General features: G+C 52.4%; 1 protein-coding gene across 1 annotated transcript in view; it reads right to left on the bottom strand.

The window, feature by feature from the left end:
* Nucleotides 1-322: 322 nt before the first annotated feature.
* The window catches only part of LOC130018813 (vacuolar protein sorting-associated protein 33A-like), a gene marked incomplete at its 5' end in the record, with an annotated part of 80,042 nt that continues 69,628 nt past the window's right edge, over nucleotides 323-10,736 (bottom strand). The window contains 3 exon segments of the mRNA XM_056109504.1: nucleotides 323-484; nucleotides 2,213-2,359; nucleotides 3,410-3,467. Coding sequence (XP_055965479.1) covers nucleotides 323-484; nucleotides 2,213-2,359; nucleotides 3,410-3,467 — 367 coding nt within the window.

Raw genomic sequence — 10,736 nt, 5'->3', positions numbered from 1 at the left:
AAGAGTGGGGTGGCCAGGGCGATAGGCGACAAAAGCCGAAGAAAAACAAAACAACAAAACAAAACAACAAAAAAACACCAAACTGCGGGAGAAAGGAAAACAGTCTGAAAGAGCCCGAGAGAGGGGGGTGCACCCTCTGCGCCCTCGGAGCCCCGGGGCAGGGCTCTGCACGGAGGCGGGCCTGCAGGCACGGAGGGAGATGGCCAAAGGGAAACAATGTTTTAGCGGGCAGGGCACTAGCCGGCTCGCTACTCTCAGCACGCGGCCCGCCGATCTCCCGGGATCCCTCTGGGCTGAGCTCTGTCCCAGCGCGCGGCACAGGTCAGCCCTGCGCGTCCTCGCGCTGCCCCGCCTGCACTTGCACAAAGGGCCACTCTGAGCCCCCGCGATGCCCCGCGATGCCCCGCGAGCGGGCACCAAAGGGACCGCGTGGTTTCCCGACAAGACCCCAGAAAAATCCTTTCTGGTCTTCCCGGAGCAGGGACTGCGGGTGGGGAGCGAAGGGGGTGGCGGGGGTGGGGAGGGTGGTGTTGGGGGGGATCTGGCCTTTCTGCAATTTCTCCAGGAGGGTCCAAAGCCCCCACTCCCCACCCCGGCAACCACTGGGTCAAAGTTCCCTCCCGCAGAGCAGTGGGGGTGGCTCCCTCCCGGGGCGCCAAGTTTTGGAACTCTGAGCTCCACCTGGGAGCTGGAGGGCGAGGGCTGAGTGTTGGCCCTGAAATCAGGAAAAGTTGGGGCGGGGGAAGGGGGGCGGGGGCAAGCAGCCTCCGGGGCCCTCCTGCGCCCCTGCCCGGCCCGGAGAAGTCCCCGGACACCCTCCACCTCGGCATGAGGCGTGACTCACGGGTGCCACCGGCCACCCCCCACCCCTCCTCCGGGCTGAAGCTGGGGGGCTCGCCCGCTCGCCCCAGGCACGCGGGGGTCACTTGGCCGGCCCGGGAGGGCACATGGGAATGAGCAGATGGAGCGGGAGCCCCCGCCCCCCCTGCCCCGAGGCGCGGGGAGGGGGGCTATGCCCTGGCCCTTAACGCAGCAGCCCCGTTGGGCTATTCTTCGGGCCCATCCCGGGGCGCTGGGTCCCGAGGAGGCCAGAACTGGCTAATGTTTTAAATGCTGAATGTCTTAGTCAAAAGTGAAGCGTCATGAAAACACAAGGGCCACCCTCTCACCGCCCACTTGGGGTCCTGGCTGTCACGCCCCTGATCTGCCTCCAGGCACCATCTCAGGCCATCAACAGCCTTGATCCTGAGACGCCCAAAGGAACCTCAAAATAGATTAGCTCCCTACAGAGATGTCTCTGGACCCTAACCATTTACAATTTTAGAATTCCAGAAGACCTCTCATGATATTCATAATAGGCAATAGAAAATAAATGATCTAGCATCTGCCTCTGGCAGGCAGGCTTGAATGGTGGTGGGGAAATTTGAAATAAGCGTGGTGAGAAGGTGTAAGAGTGGTGGGATTGGTGTTGAAATATTGAATGTCAATCAAATAATGTGAACAACCTTTTGAAACAACAAAAACAACAACAACAAAACCCAACAAGGGCCAGAAAAATAGTATAGGTATTTGCTTTGTACCCCACTGACCTGGGTTGGATCCCCGGCACCCCACATGGTTCCCCAAGCCTTACCAGGAGTGATTCCTGAGTGTAGAGCCTGGGGTAAGCCCTGAGCACCACGGGGTGTGGCCCCAAATTAACAACCAAAATAAAACATAACATGGAAGCAACACAGCAAAGAAATATTACCTGATTCTCCTGGGCCCTTTCGTCCTCATCTGCTTGAGAATCAGAATTACCTTTTAGTTGAAAAAAAAAAGAGTGAGTGTAGGTCTTTGAAAATATGCCTTTCTAGGGCAGAAACAGTTCAGCAGGTAGGGGCTTAGATCTCTGGTCCCCTGATTGTCCCCTGAGCAGGGTGATCCCTGAGCAGAGCCTGCAGTAAATTCTGAGCACTGCAAGGTGTGACCCCAAAACCAAACTGATCCCCATCCCCAAAGTGCCTTTTCGCCTTGTTTTGGGCTCTTATTTTGGCGCCGGTGCTTGCGGACCCAGGGACGCGACCGCGAGCCCATGCTCCGGGCAGGTGCCCAAGTTCACCCTCCTGAGCAGCCAGCTGGGGGAGGGGCGGCGGGGCAGGGGGGCTGGTGCCCCTGGAGGTGTGGGGGAGGGCGGAGAGCAGGCACCCCTCAGCGGTAGCATTTTACCTGCCCAGCTCTGGAGCTGCCTTTTATTCTCTTTGAGTTGAAGCTCCAAGATTTTGACCTTGAGCTCCAGCTTCACCTTGTCAGATTCCAGGGACTGAAAAACTGAATGTAAGGACTTGGTAGAGGCATTTTCTCCCCTGAGCAAGGAGACCTGCAACACAGGGGTGTGGCTTAGGCCCTCGTGGCCGTGGCTGTGACCCTCATGTGGGCGGGGCCTGGGCCGACATGGGAGTGGCTCAAGGCGGAGTGGGCATGGCTCAGGCCAATGTGGGCGTGGTTCAGAGTGAGATGGGCGTGGCTCGGCCCATGTAGGCGTGGCCCGGGCGGGGATGGGCGTGGCTCGGGTCCACGAGGGCGGGGCCGGGACTTGACCCCCATTTCTCAGCTTCTCCAGCTCTGTGTCCCTCTCCGTGAGCAAGGCACTGGTAATACTGATGAATTTCTGCAGGGAAGCTTTCTCTTCATCGGAGTCTCTTATGAACTCGGATTCTCTAAAAGACCAAAGTTTTCAAAATGCCAGAAATCAACCCAGAGAGAGGCCAGTGCACAACTGCCCTAGAATGGACGCTCAACGGCTCCTAGGACTATTACAGGGGGAGGGGCCCAGGCTTTTACGTGTGCAAAATATTAGTGAAATTTTACTGACTGTGAGGGAGAAAAAGTTTGCCTATGTGTACATGCCAGAACCTGCATATCATTGTGTCCATGTGAATTTAAAGAAACAAGTTAATAACTTTGGGAGATGGAGAACACAAAGAAAAAAGAAAAGAAGGACTTGTTGCATCCCCACCCCACGCCCCCAAAAAAGAATTCTTTTAAACACCTAATCCCAGGTTGAAGTGCTATTTCTTGAATAAATTATTACCAAGCAATGACAACAATGAAAACACACACACATGCAAAGCAATTATATGAATGTCATGCAGAGTGGCTTTATGCTGGGAGTATCCATTGGTTCTCACTCATTTCAGCAACTTTCAGCAAGTTTGGAGAATGTGTTTTTGAAACCTTTCTGAGCAAGAACGGGGCAAAGATTGTTACGACTAATCCAACAGAGAATGATTTTCATCCTGACTCTGGAGAGGACCAAAGTGAGTTGCTCTTAAACAAAATGGCAATTCGCAAAAGGCCAGAACAGAAAGATGAACAGGGTTTCTAGTAGAGGATGAGAGCTCGGGGCACACGGAGCATGTGGCCTCACACCCTCGGCCAGATTCTCCTCCAGGCTGGCTTGCAGAGGAGGAGATGGAGGACCTGGCCTGGGGAGAGAGGGGGGCAAGACAGGGAAGGAGCAAAGACACAACAGATACAACCCAACGGGTGCGTGTGTGGCTGTGTGTGTGTGTGTGAGCATTTACACCACAAAAGGATGTGTGTGGGGGAGCACAGGGCGGGGACGGACAGCCAGTCAAGACTGAGCAATGCCACAGTCTGGAAAGGACATGAGAGGGGACAGAAGTGTGGCTCCTGGGATGCATATTTGGAGAGAGACAGAGGTGTGTGTGAAGTGGGGAATCTCATTAAAGTCTGGGGTCCAGGACAGCAGTGGATGTTCGTGTCATACTCACTGGTTCAAATCAGTTCAATATTTGTTTTAAAATTTTTTAATAGTTTTAAAATTTTTTACTCCCACAAAAAAAATAAAGTCATCATTTGTTCCTTTGATTCACTGAACGTTTTTTTTTTCTTTGGGGTGGATGTGTGTACACCTGGCCATGCTCAGGGTTTACCCTGGCTCTGGGCTCAGGGTACCACATGGGGTGCCAGGGATTGAACCCAGCTCAGCTGTGTACAAGACATGATAGTACCAGTTCTACGACTTCCGCGGCCCCTGAAGGAGTGACTTTCCATGGATGGCTGCATAAACATTCCTGGGACATAGGGGGGCAAGGGGAACAGAGGTGATGAGACAGCAGAGGGAAATGGACAAGTGGTTAAATGGGCCATTTATTTTTTAAAATTTATTTGTGTATTTATTTTAACCGGGGGTCACGCCCAGCGATGCACAGGGGTTACTCCTGGCTCTGCACTCAGGAATTATCCCTGGTGTTGCTCAGGAGACCATATGGGATGTTGGGAATCAAACCCGGGTCGGCCGCGTGCAAGGCAAACGCCCTACCCCGCTGTGCTACCACTCCAGCACTAAGTTGCATGCCAAGACGAGTGTCTTAAAAAACAAAACCAAAATGAAACAAAAAACTGCTTCGCCTTCTGATGGATGGTTGCCTCCTCAAGCCAGGGCACCAGTCATGATTCTGGGGGGATGTGCGCTGTGGGGAGCGCAGGGGAGGATGGGACTCTGGTGTCTGTGTGCCCCCAACTTGGGAGCTGTCTCCTGCTAATAGCACCAGGGATGAACCGACCATTTCGGACCAGCTCTGGGGGGCTGGGAGGATGAGCGGATGGAAAGAGCCGAGACAGACGGCAACCATGAATGCGCAGCAGACCCCGACAATCGCCACTCAACAGTACAGAGGAGGGGGTCTCCCCGCAACCAGAACTCACAGTGGGGTGGGGTGGCGGGTGCGCTGTGTCACAGGGAATTACAGCACAGTAGAATTCATGGGAAACGCATTTCCCTTCCTTGTGTCCTCCATCTTCAGCAGCCTGGCAGTGGGCTGGCCTTGGGGATACTCCTGGCTCCTTGCTGGGGGCTGGGTGGAGGGAAGGAACTCTGCCTCCTGCAAAGTCTGTGCTCCCTGCGGCCCCAGACTTCAGAGCAAAGCTCAGATATGCTTAGGCCCATCTGCCTCTTTCTTTTCTTTTGTTTTGGGGCCGCACCTGGTGATGTGAGAGGCTTAGTCCTGGCGTTGTGCTCAAGGATCACTCCTGGCTGGCGGAGGATCCACCTGGGATGCCGGGGATGGACCCTGGGTTGGCCTCAAACAAGGCAAGTTCCCTGCCCGCTGTGCTATCCTGCAGCTCCCCTATTTGTCCTTTTCATTCTGACTTTCGTTTGCATTTCTGCAGCAAGTTCAAATTCTGGGTTTATCTGCTCCACCTCAGTTCAAGATGTTTTCCATCCTGTGGAACTATGTCTTTTTCTCCTGGTACTCTGGTTGAAGTTTTTGTTCTCCTGAGTCGTAACAGTAAATGCAGAAAACGAATCTGTAACAAGATAGTTCTTTTTGTTTGGTGGCACATTTGGCGGTGTTTGGGGCTTACTCCTGGCTCTGTGCTCAGAGAGCACTCCTGGCGGTGCTCGGGGGACCATACGGAGTGCGGGAATCACACCTGAGTCAGACAAAAACAAGGCAAGAGCCTTCCCGCTGTGATATCACTCCAGCCCCATAGAGTGATAAAAGTGAAAAACAACAACAACAATGTTTTTACATGCAAGGGAATATGTAGTTTTTAATTAAAATAACACTAGCACGTTACTCGTTTTTTAATTTTATTTTATTTTTGGCTTTTTGGGTCACACCCGGCGAAGCTCAGGGGTTACGCCTGGCTCTGCACTTAGGAATTATTCCTGGTGGTGCATGGGGGACCATATGAGATGCTGGGGATTGAATATGCAAACGCCCTAGCCGTTGTACGTTGTACTATCATTCCAGCCCCTAGCATGTCATTAAAAAAAAGAAAGAAAAATTTGAGTAGAGAAAAGTGGTTATTTTCTTCCCCTTCCAGATCTGGTCACTGCAGAATTTTTGGTCGTCACTTTTTTGGTTGGTCGTACGGTCTTCTTACTGAAGTAATAAGACTGCAGATTCTACTGCTGCCACTGGGTTCAAAAGTCTGTATTGCTAAATAATGTTTGACTTATAATTTTTTTTTTGCTTCTGTTTATGGGTCCTACCTAGTTGTGCTCAGGGCTTACTCCTGCCAGTGCTTAGGGACCACATGGGATGCCGGGGATTGAGCCCAGGTCAGACTCAGGCAAGGCTGGGCCCTCCCCGCAGTGCCATGGGTTCTGCCCCACGTTTAGACATTATTCCTGTCTTAGGCATCCTTTGTGCTGACTCTCCTCTCCTCTGCTCTTCCAGTACAATTGTCCAAAGCCTTTGCTTGGCAGTGTTTTAGCGCAGGGGCTGTTTCAAGAGCAGATGAATTTTTAGATTGCAATGCCAGACATCAAACCACGTGGGGCGGTGGGCGGGGTTATCGGTACTTCCACCCCCACGGTCCATGTTCCCTGACCCCAAGGTGCCGGGAACAAACTCAGGAATGTCTCGCACTTCCCCCATTGCTGCATACAAGAGGCTCTTTTCCAATAAATAAAGCCCATTTGTGTCAAACTCTTGTTCTGGGGCCCCACGGCAAAGCCAATGGGGTGAAGGGGTGAAGGTTGTTTCTGCAGCTCAGGGTCTTGGGGAGGGGGTGGGGCAATTTAAAGAGGAGTGAATCTGTGGGTTAGTTTGTTCTTTTTCTTGAGTGCCACTCCAGGTGATGCACCAGGCTTCCTCCTCCTGGCTCTGCACTCAGGGGTCACTCGCCGTGATGCTTGGGGGACCATGTGGGGTGCAAGGATGGAACCCGGGTTGGCCGCATGCATGACACACACTTTCCCCTGTACTGTACTATCGCTCCAGTCCCAAATTTGAGTAATTCTTAACTTAAAAAGAAAAAGGGAGATGGTAGCCCTGGCCTCCTAGCTTTGCGGCCTAGGTAAAACAATCCTTAAGCAACCGAGTAGATTTCTCTGCGGTCACATGCCTGATAGCATCCATCATATCAGCAGGAGGGGTTGGGCCGCTGAGTCCCACATGGCCCACAGCGTGACGCCTTTTTAAGCGAGTGACACCCTTCACTCGTGCACCCCGCCTGGAGAGCATTCCTACTGCTCGAGAGGGGCCGTGGCCGGGGCTGGCGCTGGGCCTGTCTGGGTCTGTGGAGCTCAGGAACGCTCCATGCTGAAAATGGGGATATTCTGCACCCCAGGAGAATTTTTTTTCTTTCGGCAAAAATAAACTGTCCTATTTGCCACTGTCTGTCCACTGGCCAGACTGCACCTGACTCAGGTGAAACACCTGAAGGAAAGGCGGTCAGCTCACTCCCCAGCAGGTGGGTGCCAGGGTGGAGTCGGGAAAAGTACCTCCAGGAGCCTGGGCCAGAGCACAGCGGGGAGGGTGTTGGCCTTGCACACAGCAGACCTGGGTTCCATCCCCGGCACCAGAGAGGACCCCCCCAACCCCACCAGGAGTGAAACCTGAGCGCAGAGCCAGGAGTAAGCCCTGAGCACAGCCAAGTGTAGCCCCCCCCCAAAAAAAATAAAATAAAACAATGATTTAAAAAGAGAGACCCTGCAAGGCCAATGCACGCAGATCCAATGTGAACGGTGTAAATAAATTCAAACAGCCTCCCATTATTGATTATTTCAAAATACACATCCCAAAATATTGGGGGTGGGAGTGGCATACACACAGCTGTGCTAGGGGTCAGGCCCAGGGTGGCTGCACGCAAGGCAAGTGCCTTACTCACTGTCGTGTGTCTTGGCCCCACTCCTCCCAAACTACTGTTCTTACAAGGATGTTACAAAGACTTCATCTGAGGGTTGCATTTCTGGTTTATTCCATAAAAGGTTGCGGTGACGGTGAGACTGTCTGTGTTGGCTGAACCCCATGCGAGCTGTCACGCTGACTGTGGGCCGATCCAGTCACCGAGGGATGGATCCATCTGTCATGCCTGAACACAACTATTTTTAACCTGCAGTGTCTAATGGGTGGTGGCGTTCGTTCGGCACCTTTCAGTTCTCTTGATTTATTAATTCCCATCCCCCATACTTTGCATACTAGGGTGACCCCATGAAGATTTAGGGGGTCAAATCCACATCAAAATGCTCTCAATGATTAAATTAGGCATGTTTCAGAGCTATTTATTTAGTGATGGGCGGGGGGAGGTATTTCAGGCCTGAGCTAATTAGTCATTTAGGAGCTGGGAGATTTAATTTTAATTATGGATGAAAAATCTCCCTCCCTCCCTTTCTCTCCCCCTATCTACATCTTCTGACAAATGAGCAGCTTTCACTTAGCAAATGGTCACCAGCAAACCTGGTTGCAGGCGGTGCCTGCTTTGGGGAGACTGCTCAGTCTCCCGTGGGAGCCACACAGTGACTCCCGATCCACTTGCAGTTCCAGAAGGATCTTTGGGTCCCCAAGGCCACCAGTCATCCCCTCAGCCACATTCGTGTCTCTAGTTCGCACGGAGCTCTGCTCCTGAACGCCCACGGGGAAGGCTGCCAGCGCCCCCACAGGTGTGTCCATTCCACTTTATGAACCTCCCATATATATTTTTAAAAACCAGCATTGGAGCTGGAGTGGCAGTAGGGCAGGCAGGGTGCTTGCCTTGCAGGCTGTAAACGCGCGTTAGATCCCTGGCACCCCATATGGTCCCCGAGCCGTCCAGGAATGGTGCCTGAGCACTACTGGGTGAGTCCCCCCCCCCAAAAAAAACAAACAAAAAAACCCAGCAATTGATTTCACTTTAGCTGCCTAAAATAAAGTGTTTTTTTCTCTTTTTTGGGTCACACCCAGAGATGCTCAGGGGTTACTCCTGGCTCTGCAATCAGGAATCCATCCTGGGGGTGCTCGGGGGACCACATGGGATGCCAGGGATTGAACCTGGGTCAGCCACTTGCAAGGCAAACGCCCTACTGGCTGGACTATGGCTCCGGTCCAAACTGAAGTGATTTAATTAAGCAATTTCTCTCATAGGACATAAACTTACATTTCTTTCTTGAATTCTTCCATCTCTTGATTCTCTACAGTCAGACGCTCTTTCGATTTCTTCAGCTCTTCCACATTCTTCAAGTTGTTTTCTTTAAGGGATCCAACTTCGAGACCAAGAGAAAAGAAACCTGGTCAAATGCTTCTGTTTTCCAGTGGCATGGATGGTGACACAAATCAGACGTGAAGACGCAAGTTTGAATAGCAAAGGGCCGGAGACACGTGGCTCAGGGGCGTCCTGCAGCGCACCCGTGCAGGAAGTCCCGTCTGTAGGAAGCAGACCCTGAGCACTGTTGGTGGTGGCTTAAAAGACCAAAAAAGAACGGACACTAGAGGCTCCTGACAGAGACAAAGAGGACTCGGAATGAAGAATGCTCCTCCCAAGCCCTGAGTGTATTCGCTGAGTGACTAAGGATATGGTTTTTCTTTCTTTTCTTTTTGGGTCACACCCAGCAATGCACAGGGATTCCTCCTAGCTCTGCACTCAAGGAATTACACCTGGCGGTGCTCAGGGGATCATATGGGATGCCGGGGATTGAACCTGGGTCTGCCGTGTGTGAGTCAAACGCCCTCCCCGCTGTGCTATCGCTCTGGCCCAGGATATGGTTTCTCTCAAGGCTGAGGCCGGGCCTACACAGCCCTGGTCATCACCATCAACCACCTCACTCTGCAACTTTGCATTGGTGTTCCTGGCGTCCTCCAGGGAGGCCAGAGTCTCTGTCTTCTCTTGGGTCATTTGCTCCATGAACTGTCTGGCATCTTCCGCTGTCTGCACAGCCTGGAGGGAGAAACCTCGTTGAGCCACGCCGGGGGGGGGGGGGGGGGGGGGGGGGGGGGGGGGGGGCAGGGAGGGGTTGGCCTCAGTGGCAGAGCACAGCGCGAAACGCCACACAAACCAGCCACAGTGGTTCCGGGCCCCGCTGGGCGCCGCTCACCCTGTGGGGACTCGCTGGGCGAGCCTGAGATTGGTCCACAAGCTGAAAAGACCCACTACTGCTGGGCGGGAGGACCCCAGAGCCGAGAGCATGGCTTGGCGAGGAAGAAGGAAGTAAGCAAGGGAGGAGGGAGGCTAAGGATAGGAAGGAGGGAAGGAGGAAACAGGGAAGAAAGGGAAAGGGAGGCGAGGGAGGGAAGAAAAGGTTATCTTTTTTTTTTTTTTTGGTCCGCTCGAGCTAATCGATGAACAACGGGAGGACAGTGACAATGACAGTGACCCTATGGGATCCTGGAGATCGAACTCACGTAGGACGTGTGCAAGGCAAATGCCCTTCCCACTGTACTATCACTCTGGCCCCCAAGATTTACTTTCTTGTAGTTTCTTTTTTTTTTGTTTCCATCTTTTTTATTTATTTATTTTTTTACAGTTGTAGATTTACAATTTTCTTTTGTGCTTGGGTTTCAATTATACAATAATCAGATACCCATCCCTCCACCAGTGCTCGTTTTTCACCACCATGGATAATATCCCTCCCACCCCCATCCCCCCATCCCCCCCTGCCTCTGTGGCAGGACAATCCCCTGTGTTCTCTCTCTCTGTTTGGGTGTTGTGGTCTGCAAAAGAGGCATTGAGTGGCAAACATGTTCAGTCCATAGTCTACTTTCAACATGCATCTCCCCTCCTGGGAGGATCCTCCAAACACCCTTTATTTGGTGCTCCCTTCTCTATCTGAACTGCCCTTTCCTCTAGGATACCCGGCTGGCCTCTAAGTTATGGAGTAATCCTCCTGGTGCTGATCTCAGCTATTCTTGGGTATTAATCTCATACTTTGTTACTTTATATCCCCCAGATGAATGCAATCTTTCTATGTCTATCCCTCTCTTTCTGACTCATTTAGCTTAGCATGATACTTTCCATATTGTACC

This window comes from Sorex fumeus, unplaced genomic scaffold (genome assembly GCF_029834395.1).
Source record: "Sorex fumeus unplaced genomic scaffold, SorFum_2.1 ptg000273l, whole genome shotgun sequence".
Classification (NCBI taxonomy): Eukaryota; Metazoa; Chordata; class Mammalia; order Eulipotyphla; family Soricidae; genus Sorex; species Sorex fumeus.
This window is presented reverse-complemented; position numbering and strand designations above follow the sequence as displayed.